At 36.5% G+C, this 24,049-nt stretch overlaps 1 protein-coding gene across 2 annotated transcripts in view; it reads right to left on the bottom strand.

The window, feature by feature from the left end:
- PLD5 (phospholipase D family member 5) overlaps positions 1 to 24,049 on the bottom strand; it is a 403,422-nt gene that overhangs the window by 337,585 nt on the left and 41,788 nt on the right. Inside the window, exon 1 of one of the 2 annotated variants that reach the window (XM_044004078.1) lies at positions 4,947 to 5,422. The exons of the other annotated variant lie outside the window; for it this stretch is intronic. Coding sequence (XP_043860013.1) covers positions 4,947 to 4,949 — 3 coding nt within the window. The 5' untranslated portion in view covers positions 4,950 to 5,422. Of the gene's footprint in view, positions 1 to 4,946; positions 5,423 to 24,049 lie in introns of those variants that run through there. 2 annotated transcript variants of the gene reach the window in all.

Raw genomic sequence — 24,049 nt, 5'->3', positions numbered from 1 at the left:
AGCAGGAACTGCCTTTCACCTTTCTTCATATCCTGCCTGGCACATAATGGGTGCTTAAAAAAATACTTATTGACTAATTCTTTGTGTTAAGAGACATATAAAAGTAGCCTTAAAGGATGAAAGGGTTATTTATTTTTTCAAAAGGGAAAATAATTATAAGAAGTATATTCCAGGAAACTAGAAGGACATGAGCAAAGGCACAGACCCTTCTGAAAGATGCAAATGTGTTTGTTGAAAACTGATTAATCCAGCTTGGCTAGATCACTGGGTTCACATTGTGAAGTCCTGTGCAATAAAGGTTGCAAATATAAAGAATATTGTCTCTTTCATGAATTCCAAATCAAATTGAAAAATATTCAGTTGGTGGTTGCTATTTAAAAATCACCATACTGGGCTCTGTAGGAGATATAAAAGTAAATAAAGCACTTTTCTAGCCTTTATGGAGCTTAATACTGTAGATGAGGAAATTAGCAATCTGCCCTTAAAGGATTCTGCTTCATTCTCTTACTCTTGTTCTCTCCACACCATGTCCTATACAATGCCATCTGTTCTCACAGGCTAGTCTACCAACACAGATTAATATTTGAAAATATCCATCCACCTGTGAACTCTCCTTATTCTGTGGCTCCAGGACCATTTAGATATGTACAGTGTTTAGAGTTAAAATTTAAACTAACAGAATGCATGAGGGCACAGAAATTCATCCTTTTAAAAAATGTTTTATTGGTATATTTTAATATAGTCATTATTTCTTAATATATACTCCCCCTCCTGCTTTGGAAGTCCATCAACTGGGGAATGGTTGAACAAGTTGTGGTATATAATTGTGATGTCGTACTACTGTGCTATAAGAAATGATACACAGGATGTTTAAAAAAAACCTGGAAAAACTTATAGTGACTGATGCAAAGTTAAGTGAGCAGAACCCAGGAGAATACTGTATAAAACAATATTGTAACAGTGATCAAATGTGAAAGATTTAGCTACTTTGTTCAAGAAAATGATACAAGACAATTCAAATGAACACATGAAAGAAAAAGCTATCTATTTCCAGGAAAAGAACAAATTGAAACATTTTTTTCACATTATTTTTGGGGGGATTTGGGGTTTGTGTGTGTATATGTGTGTATGTGGTTTTTGCAACATGGCTAATATGGAAATGTTTTGTATGACTTCACGTATATAATCAATATCATATTTACTGCTTGCCTTCTCAAGGGGTGGGGGAGAGGTTGAAGGGAGAGAAAAATTTTGGAACTCAAATTTTTTTCAAAGAATGTTAAAAAGTTTGAAAAATGTAACTGGGAAACATTTAATAAAATAAAAAATAAAGACATATACATGTCTATATTTATATGTGTATAATTTTGCATGTGTTATAGATATACATATGTTCGTGTATACACATATGCACACATCCTGCTTTAAACATTTCCTTTTAACAGTTAAATCAACACTAAGTAAAACCAACTATCAAGATAACCCTGTCTGATGATATACACAACATTCTGACCTCTTGAGTTCCTCAATTCTCTAATGAGCTGGTGAATATGTTCATTATCTTTCCCTAAGGACTGTAACTGGTCATTGTAATTACACTTCAGTAGCTTTTCAATATCATTTTCATTTATATTATTGCATTCATTTTTTTTCTGATTCTGCTTTCTCTATTCTACATCAATTCATATATTCATAGAAGGTTTCGCATAATTTTTTGAATTTCTCATTAATCATTTTTATGGTGAAATAAAACTCTAATATGCTTATTTACCAAAGTTTGTTCTGCCATGCCCTAATCTACATTTACTTTTTTCTTTTTTTTCTTTCTTTCTTTTTTTTTTTTTTTTTTGCTAACACAAAAATACTACAACAAACATCCTAATGCATATAACACCCTCCCCCGGCCCAGTCTTTGAAGTCTGGGATATGAGATTAGTAAGAGAAACCAATTTCCTCAAATATACAATCCAGAAAATCACATATGCTTCATGGATTTTGAGGATCAAATAACATGAATAAGATAACATATGAAAGTGCAGTAAATTTTATAAATGTACTAATACATATTATTTATTGTAGCTGATAAATTTCCCCTGCCAAATCTTGTCTAAGTAAGGCTAAATCATAATTTCCTGCCATTCACCATTCTACATCATACACACATTCCACTTGCTAGAAAATAAATTTAATATATTCTCCTTTCATTTCCTTATGTATTTCAACTTCTTGTGAACTTCATTACCCTTCTATACTTGTTTTACTTCTCTTTTAAATTATCAAAAAAAATCTGAGAGAAGGGAATTGTTTAATTAACTTGTATCATACCATATCTGGGCAGGTAGATTGTGAGTAGATAGAGTGCCAGGCCTGAAGTCAGAGAGACTTACCTTCCTAAATTCAAATATGGCCTCAGGTACTTACTAGCTCTGTGACCCTGGGCAAATCACTTATCCCTGTCTGCCTCAGTTCCTTATCTGTAAAATGACCTGACTAAAGAAATAGCAAACCATTCTAGCATCCTTGGCAAGAAAATCCTAAATGGGGGTCACAGAGTTGGACATGATTGAAAAAATGACACAAGAGCAAAAACATAGCATAGTAGGTTCTAATGAAAATTAGTGATGATCAAATTCGATAAGCCTTTATTAAGTACCTATTATGTTCACAGTATTGTTTTATTAACTTGGAAGATAAAGATACAAAATTTAAGCCCTCCAGGATCTTACATTTTACTGGATGCCAGTAATACTATTTTTTCTTTCATGCATGATAACATCTCTAGATAGTGAGAAAGACCTAAAGCCATTTTCTCTTTCATCACAGTATGGACTTAATAAAATTCTAATATATGTTTTTCCTTCCCTTACAAAGAAAATTTTTTAATCTATTGATCTTTTGGAAATTCTCACTAAATTACGAGGTGAAAGATGGGTCCCCTAGACATTCAGGTTTTATTTCCCTACCAAAGTCTTACCATTTTAAGGTTAGCAGTCAAGAGAAATCCATTTGGAATGAAACCTTGGCAACAAATTGCTATTGATTTCTCCATGGTAATTTTTTACAACCCTGTAAAATGGAAATCAAATCAAATCAAAATAAACATAGCTATATAATAGATGGAAGCCATTTATGGCCTCAACGTTATTACTTATTGCAAAACTTGACTTTATCACAATGTTTTTTTTCTCTCATTTTTTCTGTACTTTCTCTTTGGCATTTGTGTTCTAGCGTCTGGTTCTCCTACTGTATTAATTATCTCATTCTCTGACAGGTCCATTATTTTCCCCCTAAGTACTATACAACATCATCAATTATGCTAATGTTTATACCCATTCTTAATGGTGGTTCTGATGGAGAATTGTATATTCATTTCAGCAGGTACATTTTTTATCTACAAAGGAATGTTCCCAGGCAATGAAGAGAAGGAAGAAATTACTTTGCTACCTGAGTTGAGGAAAAACATGTCAAGAACCCAATTTAAACCTAACTTCTATATTTATTGAGTTTCCTACCTATTCAGCAACTTCAAGAAGAGTGTTTGAATATTTGATACATTTGCCTGGCCCTAACCTAACAGAGCTTCTGAAAATGGCTGAGATAACATAAGATGAAAATGAAAAAACTCCCCTATGACCCACCAGATATCAATCAATTAAGGTGAGAAAGATATAATACAGATCTTCTGAGCTTGATTTCCATTTTCAGGGCCTTGTTTACGTTTTAGTGATCCAGGATTGGACAATGTGGTAGGAAGAGTGTAAATGAAACTGAACATACCCAAATAAATCTGACTTCCAGTTGTCCTCTGAGTTGTTGGAAAAGCAGGCTCACTTCTAAAAATTCCCAGATTCCCTCCATCAGTCCTCTCTTCATTCATTTGAATTATAAAAGGAATAATCATTTCCCACACATCAGCTGTGCAGTCAAGTAAGCATATTTCAGACTTTCCCTCTTATGGTTTATCAAGTAATAGGCTTTATTTTCTCCTAAATGTTATGTAATTTCAACACCAATGTCCTGCATTCCTTCATTATTTTAAGTACCCCATGAATTAAAAGTTTTAATGTCATCCTCATTCCCCCCTTTACAATACAGGTGGCTTAGCAAGGGGGGAGGAGGAATGGAGGAGGGAAAAGGAAAAGACAGATAAACGTGGCTAAATGCATTTTTAGTTTCTAAGCAAAAAATATTAGCTCCCTCAAAGACCAAGTTCACAGAAAATTTATCCTTACAGTTCAACTTCCTCAGACAAATCTTTGATTTTTACAGCTGTGAATTAAACTTTCACTTTAAAGAAAAAAAGTACACACAACACTTTCTTTTAAACAGCAGACTTCTGTTGTATTATTTCACATGAGGTTATTTTAAAAATTAACAATTGGTCATTCAGAAGTTTGGTTGAGTAATGGTTCCAAATTAAGTGCTACTGATGAAAATAAAAATCTTACAGTAAGAAATAAAACACTCAAAAGCAAAAAAAGAAAGAAAGAAAGAAAGAAAAAGAAAAGAAAAGTCAATGAGTGAGTATCCCCACTTGAAAATAGTAAGAATCTGGGTAATTACCGTTTTCCAACTACCACAAAACAAAAAAGCATAGAAAATACATACATTCAGACAAAAGTGAAATTGCATTAGTCAAATCTTCTCCTACAAAGGCCAGGTAAAAGTGCCCTTCTGTAATCAAAAGCCCCAGCAGCAGACAGCCCTTGTCAATTTTTAGTCAGCATTATACTCTTACTTCAAAGGCATCATTAAAAAAAATATGCGGTGCGTTGGTGCCAAAGGTATCTGGTCCCTTCCTGTGAGAAACAGCTAACGCCAGCGGAGCCTAATGAGTTAGCGTTGCGTTTAAATGCTACAAACTGCTGTTTTCGCTACCAGCTCCCAAACAGTCGTCCTTTCCCCTCTATCAGCCCAGCTTTGCTGAAAACTGAAGAGTGACTTACCATTGTGATCCAGGGTCTCCTCCCTCTCGAGTTCAGCAGCCTGGAGCTGTTACGGATGCACTGCTTTCAGAGCCACTCCAGGCTTTGGAGGCAGACGATGTTTTATGTAGTGAAAATGTATCACTACCGATTGTATTTCAGTCCCTCAATAGCTAGCCTTGGTGCTTTGGAAATCAGCCAAACCAAACGATAAGAGAAGGGCTTGCAAGCAAGCAATTTCCGAATTTGCCCCAGAACGGTAGGTTAAAAAAATAATACTTGTGCCTTGCATTTGGCATTTTAGCCAAAGCTGAAGGGTTGCTACATTCAATTTTGTCTTTTTCCCCCTCTTTTCCTTTCAAATTTGTAGCTCCAGGAATGAAATCATAGCAGAAGCTGGACCCAGGGGAGACAGGCACTGTGCCAATATCCACACCCAGATCTACCAAAACCCCTCTGTCCTGGTCGGTCACATTGTTGCTATTCCAATCAAAGACAAAGAGTATTCACTGCCTGAAGGGGAAAGGAAAAAGAGGGGGCAATAACACCTAGCACTCCATGGTTACAGTGATTTGATGCTTAGCAGGTGTTGGCAAAATGCTCTGAAAACAAAGTAAGAACAGCAAGTCCAGGCTAAGTAAGTTATTGTGCTACATTGCTGTTCAACTACAGTTTAACCTAAACTGTTTAGTTAAACAGATGAGGAAGTCAATTATTTAATCCAGCTGTAAAATCCAAAATCAAAGCCTTCTCTTGATGGAGGAACTAATAAACTCTGTAAGGGGAAGGGCTATGATGTTCTAGGTTCTGAATCTCTGCTTTAGTGTTAATTAATTCTAATTATGCTCAATAAAGTGTAGCACAGTAAACAGTCTTGGATTTGGTGTCTAGAAGACCTAGTGCCTGTGACATTAATTACCTCTATGATCTCAGGCAAATCACTAAGATTTCATGTCTTCAACTGTAAAATAGAGATAATAATACCTCTAGTCTCTACTGTAGAATCAAACTAAAGTGTCACATGAGATAATGTAGATGGTAGCATGCCCTCTAGGTTCATTCCCCAACCTCCACTCGCAAGAGGGCAGTTGATTATTCCTCCTTACATGGTTCTAGGGGTTAAGTCTGAACAGCTGGAGAGAAATCCTAAAGCTGTTTCTCATGAACTCCCAATTAGAATCCTTCTCTCCCCAGTGACCAAATAACAACCCAGAGTTAATTGGCTTAAAAAAAAAAGACTTATTCACTAATCTGATGGAGTATTGCTGGCCTTTTCCTTCCTGGCTCATTTTCCCATTGGCTTCACCTACTGACAGGTTGCCTTGTCCCCCACATAGGCACTGCCTGCCTCCTCAGGTGTTATCTTCTCTCCAACTGTAAGCTCCTGGAGAGTAAGGGCTGTCTTGTTTTCTTGTTTTGTATCCCCAGTTTAGCATAGTACCTAGCACATAGTTAAGTGCTTAATAAATCCTTTAATAAGAACAACTGATTACAAAACATTCTCCCTAAAGCATGAGAGATACTCTCCCACAAGTATATACAGAATCTAATGAAAAGTAGGTACCCTTATAGAAGTTCATGAGACATGAGGCTGCATTTCCTCTTCCTTAGAAAAGAAATGCTCCCTGAAAGCTGCCTTTCTTCAGTGTGTCTAATTTGGCTTCTTTCCACTCATAGCGGAATACATTTTTTAAATTGATACAGTCGCTTTGATGACATGGATAATGGAAGGAAGGGGGAAAAGTATGATATTATGTCTGGAATCACCTCTTCCCCTTTCTGATGCCCTCTAGTTAGAGGTATAAGTGTTGGTTCCTCAAAGTTCTTACAAAGCTTAACTCTCAAAGTAGTTTCTGGAATGTTCCTGATGAAGTCTCTCTTTCTCTTTTTAATATATATATATAGGTATATGTCTAATTATTTCAACTAGTGGATAAACTCATATGATGAATTTTCATATGATGATTCAAAGTACTTCACTCCTTCCCAAATTGATTAAGTTGTTCTTAACTAGTTTATGGCTTTGATTGAAAGTCAGTTTCTATAACTCAAAGAGCACTCTTACCTGATAAACGTATCAAGCATAGAATTGTTACGGACCCTAATTGGAGTTTACTGTTGATGTTTAGTTGTTTTACAGTTGCGTCTGACTCTTCATGACTTTTTTTGAGGTTTTTTGGCAAAAATACTGTAGTGACTTGCTCTTTCCTACTCCAGTTTATTTTATAGATGTGGAAACTGAGGCAAACAGGATTCAGTAACTTGCCCAGGGTCACACAGCTAGTGTCTGAGGCCAAATTTAAACTCAGGTATTCTACTGTATCACCTAGGTGCCCTAATCAGGGCTTAGAATATGGACTACCCCTCTTACCTGTGTAAAATGCTTCAAATACCATAAAGTACTTTGTAAATGTAACTTATTATTAGAAACTTGAATGTAATGACAGGTGTCATGAGATACTTTTATCATTTGCCCTTTCTCATTGCCCTTCATGTTTTACCTAATATTAGGGATTGGTCTGTGTCTCAATCTGTTCCATGGCCTAACTCTGAGCAGCGTGCCTTTTACATAGTAGTTAATCAATAAATATTTTCTAAAAAATGAATCAATAACATATCTCTAGAAACAATATTGTGCATAGTCTAAAAAAATTATTAGCTTCCAATAGGTTTAGCAGCCTTTCCTTCACTCTACCAAATTTACCTCTGGTTCTTACCACTTAAATGACCTTGGGTTAGTTACTTAAACTCCCTGGGTATCAATTTACTCATCTGCAAAATAGAAGAATTAGACTAGGTGGCCACTGAGGTCCCTGAGACCCTCTAAGGCTTGAGATCCACAGTCCAATAACCCAATGACCACTGTGCTAGAATTGACAGCCAATAAGATTTGGTAGTCTAAAGACATACAGTAGTAGTACTGTAGGTTCTATGTTCAATTTTTTGTTAAAAATGATCTCTTGCCTGTAGCCTGATTTTCTTTCTAAGGTTTACAAAGAGCTAACTTCAGGAGTGGATTTCTACTTTCCCAGAAAGATAAGACTTGTGGTACTGAAATCGATGGCCTGCCTTGAGAGAAATTCATGAATAACTTCTGGACAAGTTTAGTACTAATTCTGAAGCAAGATTTGGTCCATACAATGAAATCTGAACTAGAGACAAGAATCTGCTAAGTGAATGAAGGTGGTGTGGCATAATAGAAAGGACAGTCAGTGTACCTAGAGTTGAAAGTGCTGAGGCTGAATCATGACTCTGCCACTTACTGTGTGACTTTTAACAAGTCATTTTACCACTCTAAAGCCTCAGTTTCTTCATCTGTGAAAGGGAGGTTAGATGATCTCTAAGGGACCTTCCAGCTTGAAGTCCTATGATAATATTTCATTTTCATAATCACTCTAAGTAGATTTCCAGAACATCTGTAACTAGAAAGGACAAGGCAAACACAAAACTAGAATGACTCAATAACATGAAGAGTTGAATAGGTTATTTCTTCAGTGTGAAAATTCATTCCACCAAAGCAAATCATAGCATATTCCAATGCTCTATACATAGCATGCATTCAAATGATTAGTTAAACTACATGAGATAAAACACGAGATACTGTAGCAGTAAGTATAGTAGAAAAAACAATGCACTTGGAATCAGGAGAGAATTGGGTTTGAACCAGGTGGCACAGTGGACAGAGGGCCAGGGCTGGAGTCAGGAAGACCTGAGTTCAAATCTGGCCTTAGACACTTACTTACTAGCTTTGTGACCCTGGAAAAATCACTTAACACTATTTGCACAAGTTTCCACATCTGTAAAATGAGCTAGAGAAGGAAATGGCAAAACAGTCCAGTATATCTTTGTTAAGAAAACCCCAAAAGGGCTCATGGAGTCAGACATGACTGAAACAACTAAACAACAATTGACACTTGCTATGTGACCCTAGGCAAGTTTCTTGACCCCTCTGACCTCCAACTTTCTTACCTGCATAAGTGAGATAATACTATCTGCACTATATGACTATATAATTTGACAATTATATGGTATCTGGGGACATCTTGTAATTGCATTATATTGTGATTTAATTCTCCTATAGCTATTTAACTTTGTGCTATGAATGTTGTCTCCTAGTAGATTATAAACTTCTTGATGTCAAGGATCATGACTATTTTCTCTTTTGTGTCCTCCATGATGCCTAGTTAAGTAACACCCAAGTATAGGTGACAGCTAGGTGGCACAAAAGATAGACCACTGGTCTTGGAATCAGGAAGATTTGTCTTCATGACTTCAAAGCCTGCCTGACACTTACTAGTTGTATGACCCTGGGCATGTCACTTTACCTTGTTTGCCCCAGTTTTCATCTGTGAAATGGACTAGAGAAGGAAATGGGAAACCATTCCAGTATCTTTGCTAAGAAATACCCAAATGGGGACATGAAGAATCAGGAAGAACAGTAAAACAACTAAACAATAAAAACAAAAACAAAAACCCCAAACTCCAGTACCTATGCCAAGAAAATCCCCAAATGGTGTCATGATGAGTCAGACACTATTGAAATGACTCAACTACAACAACAACAACAACAAGCATAGGTGACCAATAAATACTTGACTTGATTATAAGATTAAATCAATGTCAACATATATTTGTGACAGACATTGTGTGCTGAGCTTTTACTAGTCACTTAAAAATAATAAAACATGATCCCTGTTTTCATGAATCACATCATCTGGTAGAAGATGTGCAACATACCCATACACAAATTACTTCTTCAATATTTGAGCAATTTGAGATTTTATCAGTGTAAAAAATTAATAAACTTAATCTGAAAAATTTTATAAGTGTGGGCTATATGAAAAATTATAACTTCAGAAAAATTATAATTGGGCTGTAAGTCCTGCCTCGGTCAACATTCAAATGTAAGAAAAACTTAAAACTAATTTGGGCCTAATCTAACTGGGAGGAGGGGGGGCTAACTTACTCTTTGAAGTTATTCCAGAGGACTAGTGATGAAACATGCTATCCATTACAGAGGGTTGGTGGAGAGAGAGAAAGAGAGAGAGACAGACAGACAGACAGAGACAGAGACAGAGAGACAGAGAGAGAGACAAAGACAGACAGAGAGAGATGCAGAGGGGGATTTTCTTTTCTTTTTCAATGGGTTAGAGGATAGGATAAAGAGAAAACAGATTTTGGTTAATTTTTTAAGGAAAGAGAGAAGTGAGAGGTACGTTACAGATTTGAAACGATTTCTTGAGATATTTTACTTATCATTTTTACTTAGTTACAAGTGACCTCTCCCAAGGTAGGAATAATTTATAAATGCAAAAATCTGTAAAACTTAAAAAAAAAAAAGAAAGTTGCTGTGGCTGGAAAATGTATAATCCTCTGGCCTACCTTTTAATGAACTTTTATGAACTTACCTAGGCTGCCCTTCATGACAGACATGTGCACCTTAGGTCTGGCCTTGTCACTCCCACACTGAGCTCAATAAACTCCAGTGATTTCCTATCACCTCCAGGATCAATCTAAAAGACTCCATTTAGCATTCAAAGACTTTCATAACTCCCCCCCACACACACACCTTTCAGTCTTCTTATAACTTTATGTTTTTTCAGTTCCATGGCCCCATTTAGGGTTTTCTTTGCAAAGAGACTGGAGTTGTTTGCCATTTTCTTCTCCAGCTTATTTTGCAGATGAGAAAACTCAGTCAAACAGGGTTAAGTGCCTTGTCTAGGGTCACACAGCTGGTAAGGGTGAGGGTGGGCTTGAACTCAGGAAGATAAGTTTTCTTAATTCCAACACCAGTGTTTTATCTACTGTGCCATCTAGCTGCCCCCTTCTTGTACCTTACACTCTCCCTAATACTCTTTCTTGAACAAGAATAGACCCTTGATTCAGGGCATTTTCACAGGTTGTCCCCAATGCCCCATCTTCTTTACTCCTTTCCTCTTTCTGGAACCTCTGGTTCCCTTCAAATCCTATAAAAAATTCTACCTTCTACCGGAAGTGTTTCTAGATTCCTCTTAACTCTAGTGCCTTTCTTCTATTGATTAATTCCAATTTATCCTGTACATAGCTTGTTTGTACTGTGGTAAAAATTATTTGTGATAAAGATTAATATCGGAAGTTTTAGCTGAATCATTTGAGAGATTGTGCATGCTACTGAAGCAGCTTTTGCTCCCCTTTGGGGAGGAAAACACAAGAATGCGAGGAACTTCCAGGACGCGAACTTAAAAGTGAGGGTGGGAACAGAAGTTCACTCTCTCTGGCTGGGAAACTTAGCCAAGGCGGCACACAGGTAAGAAGAGTTCGGAAACGTGGTTGGTGTTCGAGCTTGGGTGTACTGGTTCGCAGCCTGGTGGGCAGTTTGGGATTTGGTGAGTTTTACAAAGGAAAATAGACTAAGCTTAGATCTAAGACCATTCATCTGTATTTCTACTTACCCGTTTCCCTAAATGGTTTCACTTTTTGTTGCCTAATTAATTCCCAAGCAATAAAAACTAATCTCTCACAGATTAAAGCTCAGAGGCTCCTTTTTCTTATTGGTCTGGGAGAAATATATAAAAGGGAAAAGTTAAAGGGGGAGATTAATGCTCCCTATATCCAATTTTGAATCTCACAGTACTTAGGTGTTTGCATGTTGTCTCCCCCATTAGACTGTGAGCTTCCACAGAGCCTGGACTTTTACCCTTTCCTTTGTATCCCCATTACTTAACACAGTGCCTGGAATGTAAGAGGCATTTAATAAATGTCTACTGACTGAGCAGATCCATGCTCAAAGCCTTTCCAGAGTGGAAGGATTATAGAATGCTTCTGGGAGAAGGTTGGACTAAATGACTTCTAAGTTCCCTTCCAACACTGAGTCTATGATTTTGAGATAATCATGAAGTTCAGGTGGCAGATATGGACACAGATCAAAGCTCAGCAAGCAGAAGGAAGAGGCAGTTGAATCAAGTCTAGGAGAATTCACTTCCAACTTCATGAGTTAGTTCATAATGGAAATTACCCAAATGAATAAAACAGAGTTTGGTTTGAGGGCAGGTCATCTCAAATTCCTAATCTGAGCTTTCAACCATCCAATTCAATTTCACAAGGATTTATTGAACATTTAGTCTGTACTCAACATTTCAATGCACTTTGCCTATACTGATATGCCCCATGGTAGATTAGATTTTTAAACTCTTCTGACAACTGCTTTCAGATTTCACCATCAAATTTAGGGGAAATGGTACCCATATAAAATTAGATCCTTTCTTCAAGGACTATTTTATTTTTATTTTGTATTTGTAATGCTTAGCACAGTGATTTGTGCTAGGGGCCCTTAAGAAAATATTTGTAATGGTAATGTTCTCCCAGCTCACCTTCTCCTGACTTCCCTGGCCTTTTTACAAATGTGGAAACTGAGGCAGACAGGGTTAGGTGACTTGCTTAGGGTCACACAGCTAGTAAGTATCTAAGAATAGATTTGAACTCAGGGAAAAGAGTCTTCCTGAATTCTGGCTTGTCACTCTATCCATTGCTGCCTAAATCCCCTTAGCTCTTAGTTTTAATAAATTTCATAATGACAGGTAGGATGGTCCATGGCAACAGCAACAACATGGGGTTACAAATCAAGAGACCTTGAACAACCAGTTCTAGCATTGTGTTTTTATTTTCTTTTTTTTTTTTTTAGCATCAGCTACTCCTATGGCCTTAGGCAAGTAATTTATCATTTGGATATCTCAGTTTCTTCATCCAAGTCCTTAAGAAGAAAAGTTTAAAACATCATAAAAATGCAAAGCATCACTGCTATCTTGTAATGTCACTGCAACAGACGGATAATCTGTATTTTCCACTAGTACATATTCAATGTTGAAATCAAAAGGAAGGCTCCCATGATATAGGGTAGAGTCACCATGGAGGATTTACTTGACATGGACAAAAGTCATTTCACATAGTATGAAAGGGTGTAGATGGGATTTGACTACTGGCAAATCACCTAATAGCCCTAAGCCTCAATTTCCTAATCTGTAAAATTACTTTAGTGATAACCACAGTACCTATTCCATAGGGTTATAATGAGGCCCAAGTGAAATAAGATATTTAAAATTATTTTTCAGATTATAAAGCCCTATATGTATATGTTTTTGTCTTTCTCTGTACCTGTGGAGATTAATATAGTACCTGGCATGTAATGATTGCTTGGGTTTTTTTGTTTTTGTTTTTGTTTTTGTTTTTGTGAGGCAATTGGGGTTAAGTGACTACTTGCCCAGGGTCACACAGCTAGTAAGTGTTAAGTGCCTGAGGTCAGATTTGAACTCAGGTCCTCCTGTATCCAGGGCCTGTGCTCTATCCACTGTGCCACCTAGCTGCCCTTGTAATAATTGCTTAATGAATACTTGCTGACTGATTTAGAGCTAGAAGGCATTTCAGAGGTGATCTAGTTTAGAGATTCCAAATTCATCCAAGCCACATGCAAAAATCCCAAGTGTTGTACTAACCAGCTTAGAATATAATTGTGAAGTGTGTAACAAAATAAAAATATAATACAATGTAGATAATGCTATTTTATGTTTTTTTCAGATAATATGCAGCCCACAATAAACCACATCTATTTGATAGGAAACTAAAGTCTAGGGAAGTAAAATTGACTTGTACAAGGTCATACAGATAATAAACTGAAGAAGTGTAATTCAAACCCAGTTTAACTCAATTAAAGCTTAAGACTGCACTAAGACTCTTGGGATACCCTATGGAAATAAGTTATTATTATCGTTGGTTTTATGTAAAATGACAGTTTTTATTGAATTACTACCATAGGAAGTTATTATAAAAAGATTTCATGAGCCAGGATTGATGTCTCTCAGGCTCCAGGCTTGGGTGGGAGGAGAGGAGTTCCTCCTCACTATTGATAAGATGCAGTAGGGCACCTGGGAATTTCAAAGAACAGTAGTTGGCATATGTTTTCCTTTCTCTACAATCTGAGGATTGAAAACCTCCTAACTTTCCCCACCTCTCCTCCAGTAGCTAATTGGAAATTAGCTTAGAAATGAACTAAACATACAGAGTTTAACTGATTTGTCCAAGGTCACAAAGGAATTAATTAGCAGAGGCATAATTTGAACCCAGAACCTTTGACTCCAAACTGAATGCATTTTCCACTATACATTCTGGTTAACATTTCCCTTCAGTAAAGTTGTTAGGACTTGGTAACCACAAGCTATGATATCATCCCAAACACCATTGTATTATCCCAGTCTTCCAGGATGGCTCCAGTTTCCCATCCCCTGCATGAGTGGCTCCAGCTCTGTCTTGACTCCTCTGGTTCTGTCCTGATAAACCATTGTCCCCCTGACTTTGTTTCACCTAAACTCATTTTTGTGGAACCATGAAATAGTTATATGTTGTTTTTATCTTACATTTTACTATACTCTGGCTCTTAGCATTTTAAATTGACAGATGCTTAACTATGACCAGTTATATATTACCATGTTGGCATCTATCTGGTCCCAGACAGCAGTGCCATTGTGAGTCCATTGTGCAATATTTAACCCTCAGTTTAGTAGTAGGACCATGCCATTCAATAGCAAATACTAGATGAGATTAATAATGAAGAAGCATGGCACCAGAGATCATATAAGCAGGAAGTCATTTTAAATATAGTCTTAAGGAAATACAGAATTAAAATTCAAGTACCAATCCCTTTCAGCACTCAATGCTTTTTCAAAGGTTTTCTATTTGATGAAATTAAAAATTTTAAGGAAAAAACGCTTCCCTGAATTGAGAAATACCTCACATTTATAATAGGATACATATTTTTTTTCAATATAGAAATAGATAAGTAAATTTCAAATGTATCTCGAAAGAGATACAAGGCTACACTAGATAACCTCTATCTGTAAGAAATTCTCGGAAGAAGCTTAAAATGTAAACTGACAGGATACATTTTGGCATCATAAATATTGTATTTCATTCTTATTTTTTACTCAGATAGAAGTAATTATCAGGATGTGTGAATTATTTTCACTCATACCCCTTCAGAAAGACATACATAGAGATTCCTAGATGAGAAAAGAAGATTCAGAACCTTTCTAGTACTATCAGATTAGATTTATTATTGGTTTCCAAGAAATAGGTTACCATACCTACTTTTCACCACAGGAGGGAGCCACAGTACCACGAGGGCATAGATCACCATCTTTTTGTAAATAGCAACGGAATTATCGCTCCATTTATGTAAAACAACTCAGTCATATGCATTTAATACAGAAGAAATATGCTATCAATTTGTTCAAAACAATCCTTTTAAATACAAGGTTAATAGTCACAGTTTGTGTGTGTATGTGCTCATAAATATAGTACATGTATGCATAAATTTCCAATTTTCGAGATTATTTTTTTCTTAGAATTTAATTTAATACTCTTATTAAAATGTAAAATTCTACTTAAATGGTTGTTGGTTGGATATAATAAACATGTAGAAAGTTATTAATATATTTGAACTTTTATTTAATGAGATTAATCATGTGGAACTCATTGGATTGATTTCAACAATGTAATTCATCTCAACTTCCCAAATCATTGAGCACAAATGAATATTCCCCAAGGGAAAAGGGTTTGCTGAGGCACAGACAATTTAGTAATGGAGAACAAGCATTTTAATGACATGAATTCTCATTAATCCTTTGGACAGATTGAGATCTAGAGGCACTTCTTATTTTTTTAGCTCCCCAAACACCCTAAAGAAAGTATACCAAAAAAAGCGCAACACTCTTCTGAAGATTTTAAGCTTACCTAGAGATGTAATTATCTCATATATTTTTTTAAGGAAGGAGAAAGTCTCATGCAAATTTCTACCGACATTAATCAAAATTTGCTCACCTTCATGGAGCAATTCTACAAAGCTGGTAAACTTCCTTAAAATCAAATTCATCTATTGGTTGAAGAGCAAAGAACACAAAATCAGAATTCCAATTACTTTCTGAGATTTTCAGTTATCCAAAACTGCTTCTTATCTAACCAACTGTCTTTCTATTACATTCTATCTTCCTTGATTGATTCCCTAGGGCTTCCTCTACCTTCACTGCTTGTTTTTTTTTTTTCTCCCCAATCTCATTTTATCTTTTAATATTGATCGAATGGAAAAGGGGGGGAGGGGAGAGTAAGGGAAAGAAAAGAAGATGCTAAAATAAGGAGTTGATTTAGATATGACTTCTGTCATGCTTCATTATCTCAAAAGTTATAGGGAGTTTCATTGTCCCAACAACCATTGGGGATTTATTTTTCCAACAATTGTCTACAACCAACCTATCAAAGTACCTAAAATTCCTACTGGGAAATAATTCCTTACCCTTTTTAAAGGGTATATGTTAATTATTTATTTTATGTTGTTTATGATATAGTCTCCCCTCCCTTCTTTATATTTCAGATATCTTAGAATGAATACTTTTATTCCAATGTATGAGCTAGCTAGGAGAAATGCTCTATGGACATGAAGTTAAGGAAAAAGGCAACAGAGAATGTTTCACACTTGTATTAAACAATGTTATCACAATTAGATGATGTGACATTAGACAAATGTTTGAAAAAAATCGGGGAAGCAAACTCAACACAAGTCAATAGTGTGATAGGACAAAAAAAATGCTAATGAGGTCATGGAACTGCAGAAAAGAATCCTGGCTTCTAGTATGTGGTCAAAGTATACTGTGCATTATCAATTCTAAGTACTAAATTTTAGGAAGGCTAGTTATTGATAAACTGTATGCATTCAAAGGACAGAGGAGAAAGAACTTCAGTTCACTAATCAATCATTAATCCACAAATATTTACTAAGGGACTAGCCAATGGGCATTTATTAAACACTTACTATTTGTCAAGCACTAGTGTATCTAAGTACTAAGTACTTTGTATCTAAGTATCTTTTGAATCTTTGTATTTAAGTATTAGATACAAAAAAAGGTAAAAAATAACCCAGCCCCTACCCTTAAAGATTTTGCATTCTGAGGGAGGAAACAATATGCAAACTACCAAACACATTCAAGATACTGTACCTACAGTGTAAATGGAAGGTAATCTCTGAGGGAAGGCACTAGCAGGTAGAGGAAAGCTCCCCTTCTGAATGTAGGGTTTGAGGTAAGTCTTGAATGATGAAGAAAGTCAGGGGACTAAGATAATGGAGGTAGAATATTCCTAGTATAGAGGACATCCGGGGGAAAGCTCACAGACAGGAGATAGAGTGTTATATGTATGAAAAGAGCAAGTATGTCATTAGAATCAGATGGCAGAATTTGTGGATGATAGTACCATGTATTAAGCCTAGAAAAGAAGAAAGAAACCAGGTTATAAAAGGCTTTGTTTGTTGGCTTACATGCCTAATGGAGATCTCTATATTTAATTCTGGAAGTAATAGGGAACTCACTGGAGTATATTAAATAGGAGGGTGAAATGGTCAGTCCTGTGCTTTAGGAAATTTACTTTGGTAGCTCACTGGAGGATGGATTGAAGTGGGGAGAGACCAATAAAGCTACTGAAATATTCTAGGTAGAAGAGAAAGAAGGCCTGAACTTCAGTGGTAGCTATTGTGAGTATATAGAGAAGGGTGTGTGTGTGTATATGTGTAAAATGTATTTGTATATGTGTATATTTATATATATTTACATATGTATAATACATATACACACATAAATACCTATGGAAAGGGAGGGAAGGAGGGAGAGGGAGGGGGAGAGAAAGAAGGGGGAGAAAAAGGGAAGGGAGGGGAGAGAGAGAGAATTATAAAAACAGACATGACAAGATTTGGTGACATTTGAATATATGAGACATGTAACAGAAGTCAAGGATGACACCAAGGTTGCAACTTTAATTAATTGGGAGGATGGTGGTACTCTTTATATAGTAATAAGGCAATTTGTAGAGGAGAAGATTTGGGGGGAAAGATGAGTTCTATTTTGGACATATCTCTTTTGAGAAACTGATAGGAATCCAATTCTTGATACCCAAAAGGCAGTTGGTGATATGGAACTGAAGCTCAGGAGACAAATTAAGGCTGGATATAGAGATCTTGGAATCAACTGCAAAGAGCAAGAGATCATGGAGAGAGAATTGAGCAGAAGTTCTTCAAATTTTTATGAGCTTCTTTGGCAATCTGGTCAAGCCTATGAGCATCTTCTCAGAAGAATATTTTCAAATATATAAAATAAAATGTATAGGATTTCAAAAGAAACCATTTTATTGAAAGGCATATGCAAATGTATACTTATATACAGATATATGCATATATACACATGTATGCATACATGCACATACACACATACATACATGCTTCAAAACCAAGTCTAGAGATGTCAGGTTAAAATTGTTATGGGCCTGGGGTACCTCAGAAATTTTCTGGGGGGAACTCAGGGAACCTCTCCTTGAGAAACTAAACCAAAGGGGGCAGCTAGGTGGCGCAGTGGATAGAGCACCGGCCCTGGAGTCAGGAGTACCTGAGTTCAAATCCGGCCTCAAACACTTAACACTTACTAGCTGTGTGACCCTGGGCAAGTCACTTAACCCCAATTGCCTCACTAAAAAAAAAAAAAAAAAGATCTCAGAGAAACTAAACCAAAGGACAGAAACAGACACACCCAAAGAAGCTATTCTCCCCCACCTCTCAGGGAGATAATCCTATTAGATCTGGCTTCTGCCACAGAGATAATGCCAGAAGTCCTCTCTCATTCAAGCCTTCACTCAAACTTTCCCCATCCCCAAAGGGAACTTTCCATTATCAGGTGGTGATTACCACCCCCCCCCCAATTCTCTGAGCCCACTCCTAATAAGGACTCAGGTGATCACTCCATCTATGATCCATAAAAGCTATGGCCTTTCTCCTGTTCAGGGAGATAGGTATCTCAGAGAACCACATCTCTGGAGCTATCCCCCTTGGAGAGAAGTTTGACTTCTCTCTTGATTTCTTTTCTCTAGCACCTAAAGAAAAGATTATTTTATTCTCATTGGATTTGTGTGCAAGAGGGTGTAATTCTTTAAGGAGGAATTCCCAAGGACCCTCACACCAACCATTTCCTCCATGACAAAACTATCTGGAAAGAAGAGAGAAGAGGCCCTAGCACAGTGCCAAAGACATCAATAGTAACTAGGGATGACCTGGATGATGATCCAGCAATGGAGACTGAGAAAGGGTTAGTCAGACAAGAAAAAGGAGAACCAGGTGAGATTTGCTGTCATGAATATTTAGACAGGAAAGAGCATCCAAGAAGAAACAGTGACCAACTGTGTCAGAGGCTACAGAGAGGTCAAAGAGGATGAGAACTAAGAAACCATCAATTTCCTCTTTTCTCAAAGAAGAGGCTTATGAGTCATAGGTCAATCACCTTAAGAGATCTAGGATCAACAAAATTAAACTAATAAAAGGTTGGTCACATGTGGAGTCAACAATCTAGATTATGCTTAAATCAAAGAGATTCTGTCCTCTTAACTCTCTTGGAAGTCCAGGATAACTCAATCATTGTAAATTTCTTGATCCTGAAAGCAAACATCCCATACTTCTCAATAGAGGGGAGTGTGTGTGTGTGTGTGTGTGTGTGTGTGTGTGTGTATTAAAGAGACAGAGACAGAGAGAGAGAAAGAAAATATATATTGAATAACTTTAACCTCTAGATTGAGAAAGTTATAGTCGGTTAGAAATACTGAAGTGAGGGGCAGCTAGGTGGCACAGTGGATAAAGTACCGGCCCTGGATTCCAGAGTACCTGAGTTCAAATCTGACCTCAGACACTTGACACTTACTAGCTGTGTGACCCTGGGCAAGTCACTTAACCCCCATTGCCCGGCAAAAACAAAGAAATACTGAAGTGGAAAGAAGAATGACTTAAATCTTGTTTGGATACTTAATACTTGTGTGGCCTTTGGCAAATCACTTTACTTCTTTAGGTCTCAGTTTCAGTTTCTGGAAGCTAAAGGGATTGGACTAGAAGATCATAAAGCCCCTCCCTATTCTAAATCTGTGACCTCATTAAAACCTCTCATTTTACAAGTGAATAACTTGATGATTAGAGAAATGAAGTGACTTCTTCAAAATTAGCATTTGGTTAAAGAGTCTTTGCAAATTTTCTTCTTGTTGTTTAGTCATGTCTGATTCTTCATGACCCCATTTGGGGTTTTCTTGGTGGAGATACTAGAGTGGTTTGCCATTTCTTTCTCCAGCTCATTTTATAGAGGAGGAAATGAAGCAAACAGGGTTAAGTGACTTGCCCAAGGTCTCACAGCTAGTTAGTGTCTTGAGGAGACTGGAACTCAGGTCTAATGTTCTATCCAAAGTAACACCTAGCTTCCCCCTGGAAATTCTAAGCAACTGCCAAATTCCTCTAGGTTTGGTTCTGAGATACTGAATTTGTATGGTTATATTGATTTCAGTGGGATGTGGTTTATATCATTATAGAAAAAATGAAATCATTTGGGGATGACTTGATTACTGAGTGATAAAATTCTACAGCTCTCTAAATAACTTGTTTTGTGTGTGCCCCTCTGTCAAAGGAAGCTTTTATTTTTCTGAAGGATGCAGAAAAAAATTCTTTAAGAATTCACATGAGAATCTGCTCTTTGACAATTTGGTAGCTATCCAAACCAACTCATTGCTATGCCAATAATTCAGGGGGGAAATGAGATTTTTTTTCTTATTATCTTGGGATGTTCCAGCTGTATGTGAAGATAGGATGAAATCCAAATGACAAGAGAGCAGAAAAAAACAAAACCAAACCAAAAAAACCATGTTGCACATCTCCAGAATTTTTACCCAGATTGGTCCACTAGGTGGCAGAAGTACATACAAATCAAAGCAACTAAGGATGTACTCCTTGGAAATCTTTTTAAAATTAATCCCCCTGTTAAGGAGTTTAAAAAGTCATATCATCAGGAGCAGCTAGGTGGTACAGTGGATAGAGCACTGGCCCTGGAGTCAGGAGTACCTGAATTCAAATCCGGCCTCAGACACTTAACACTTACTAGCTGTGTGACCCTGGGCAAGTCACTTAACCCCAGTTGCCTCACTAAAAAAAAAAAAAAAAAAGCCATATCATCATACCTATGATTTGGGCTATTGTGACATACATTTCTATGGGAAACTCTCAGAGCAAATTATCCTGGAGCCAGACAACCAAAAATATCTAAAGATAAAAATATATCTTCAATGCACAAAATGAAGCCAAAATTGGTACATTTACTTCTATTTCAAATGTTTCATGGGAAAACAAAGGCTGGGATGCCAGCAGATACAGAAAGCAGGGAAGGGATGAAATATGTTATTTTCATAATAAAATCCTTCAAAATATTTTGTTTTAGAACAGTCCAAGCTGACAAAATAGGATAGCTTCTATTGTCACTTTACACATTCACTCAGATATATGGCCCATAAATTTCAAACTCAGGGCCAATTTAAAAACTACTCCTGGAGCTCTGTTGTGATCTTTCTAATGCTTTTCAGAACTGTTAAGATAAGGCATTGAATCAATGTGTACAATATAAGCCAGTGAAGTCCTCCCTATACTAAAGGATTCATCCCTGGACTACAGGGAGTTCATTCTATAAGAAGTAGCTATTTGTACTTCTTTACTGTTCCACAAGAGGTGTATAATTGAAAAATGAGATGGGCAGGTCCTGATGCAAGAAAACAGATAAAAATGGATAGTCTCTACTGGTCTCCATGTAATGACAAGAAAGATAACAGAAGCATCCTTGTACATTGGGGTCTGAATGTCTTGTAAATGATTTATAGGAGGTCACAGAATAAGAAACTGTGGGATGACTTATGATCTAAATTACTGGAGGAAGTACCCACAAGGGTGAGACTGTACATCCTTCAAAGTTTAAAAAAAAAGCCACCTAAACCTTCATGAAAATAAACATACCCAATATCTACTTAGGAAATTAATTCCCATATGTCAGGATTAGAACTCTGAGCTCCCTTCAGATGTGGGCATATATCTGGTTGAAGGAGTTATGCTTCCAAGCACCACAATCCAAATCCAGAAGTATGGTATATCTCAGTGAAGTTGGAGTTCATCCTACAAAACATACAATGTAGATGCTCCATCTTGACATATATTTAGATAAAAATGTTATCTCACCCATAGCTTACTACCAATTTATGATTATTACCCCTTAAGACCAATATTGTATTGAAACAGAGGAAAGAAGATGGAACAAGCAGATAGAACAAAGCAAAGCTAAGGGATGGCAACAACCTTCCTTTCTTCTGTTTCCTTCTAAAATTACTTTCATAGGAAGTCAGCATCTTGCTCAGCTTTGACTACAAGTATCAAGAAAGTATCCTGATAGCTTAGAAACCAGCTGAAAGTTCATTTTTTTTTCTTTTTTTGCAGGGCAATGAGGGTTAAGTGACTTGCCCAGGGTCACACAGCTAGTGTCATGTGTCTGAAGCCAGATTAGTGCTTTATTCACTGTGCCACCTAGCTGCCCCTCAAAACCAGCTGAAAGTTCAAGTAAATCTGTGTGGTTTACTAAGTGCAGAGTGAAAAGTGACTGCAATGTCACTGGATCACTGGCAGGATTTTAATCTAGACCCTGTGATTCTAGTGCTAGTGTTCTTTCCAATATATTAAGCTTCCTCTCAAATAGAAACAGCAGCAAATCTGTCACACTAATTTGCAGGACTCATTGTATATCTAATTTATATAGCACCTACTGGCTAGGCTTGTGAGGATCAAATGAAATCATTGGAAAGTACTTAGTACAGTAACTAGCACATAGGAAGAATTACATGTTAGTTATTATTACTATTTAGTAGTAGTAGTATTTAGACTATAAGTACCTTGTGGGCAGGATCAACTTTATTTTGGTTTTGTATCCATAGTATACTGCAAAATTACCTATGTAGTGACAGCATATTTGTTGACACTGAAATTGAACATTGCAGATGTCACAGGCACTCAACATTTGGACCATGTGTTATACTCACTTGTTTTTCAAGTAAGAAAAAGATTTACCCACAGTCACCTCAGAGGCAACGAGAAGCATCTGAGTTCAAAAGGACTTAAAACAATACAGAAATAGAAAGTTTGGGGACACTTTCTTGAAGGACAAGGTAGACACAAAGGAAAAGTAATGGAATTGTAAAGGGTCACCACTAAGGCTACCATACTTTTGGGAATGCAGTCAGTTAAAGATCACTTTCAGGGAGGTAAAGGTAGTATTTAGAAATATTTAGAAACCTGAAGAGTTGGGCTCAAAATTCTATCCAAAATTCAGCAACATAATAATGATGGTTTGTCTCCATGACCCTGGATACAAAAACATAGAAGTTGCTGTGAGTCTCAAATATAAATAACTTTTTTCTAACTTCAAAGTTCTGCATAAATATTAGTTAATATTTAATTAATAATAATTACCAATACCTCCTGAATGACAAAGTTCAGGTTTGGAGGGATAGGATATCCTCATTCCTGAAATGACAACTACTAGAGACTGGTGAAGGACTTTTGAGCAAACTAATTGTTTGAAAATGAGACTGAAACTACCAAGGGTTCCACAATTCTCATTCTAAAATTATTACAAGTTTTCTATGTATCCTTAAGTTAAATGCAATTATTCCATCTTAATCTAGTTCTAAATACCAACACAGTCTATCGTGAAATTAAATGAAACACTACACAAAAAAAAGTACTTTTTAAAAAATCCCCCAGGCATGTGGGTGTGATCCATGCAGGCTATAAGTATTTATGCAATCAAATAACAATAATTTGGTTTATATATTTCTGAAGAAACCCAAATAAGTATAGAGGATTATTCTAAAACAGTGTGAGATAAAAAGCAAAGACAAAAATAACATATTAAAATGCCTCTTTGCAATATTTAAACAAACTTAAAGACTATATAAATGAAAGACTGCTATTAAACAACCAGTGGGACATTTTCAAAATTAGGATACCAACAACACTGACTCTAAACTAGCTGGGAAGAGTAGGGAAATAATAAGAGACAGATGGTGTTTTATAGCATATGTCAAAAAGATTAATGTGGCTAACAGAAACACTTGTATTAGTGTCCCCCAAACCACTTTTTAAAAAATAATAATAAACATTTTTATTTAAAATTTTGAGTTCCAAATTCTCTCTCTCCTTCCCTCTCTCCTCTACCCTCTCCCTG

The sequence above is a fragment of the Dromiciops gliroides genome, chromosome 4, assembly GCF_019393635.1.
Source record: "Dromiciops gliroides isolate mDroGli1 chromosome 4, mDroGli1.pri, whole genome shotgun sequence".
Classification (NCBI taxonomy): Eukaryota; Metazoa; Chordata; class Mammalia; order Microbiotheria; family Microbiotheriidae; genus Dromiciops; species Dromiciops gliroides.
Note: the sequence above shows the minus strand (reverse complement) of the source record. Positions and strands in the feature narration are given on the sequence as shown.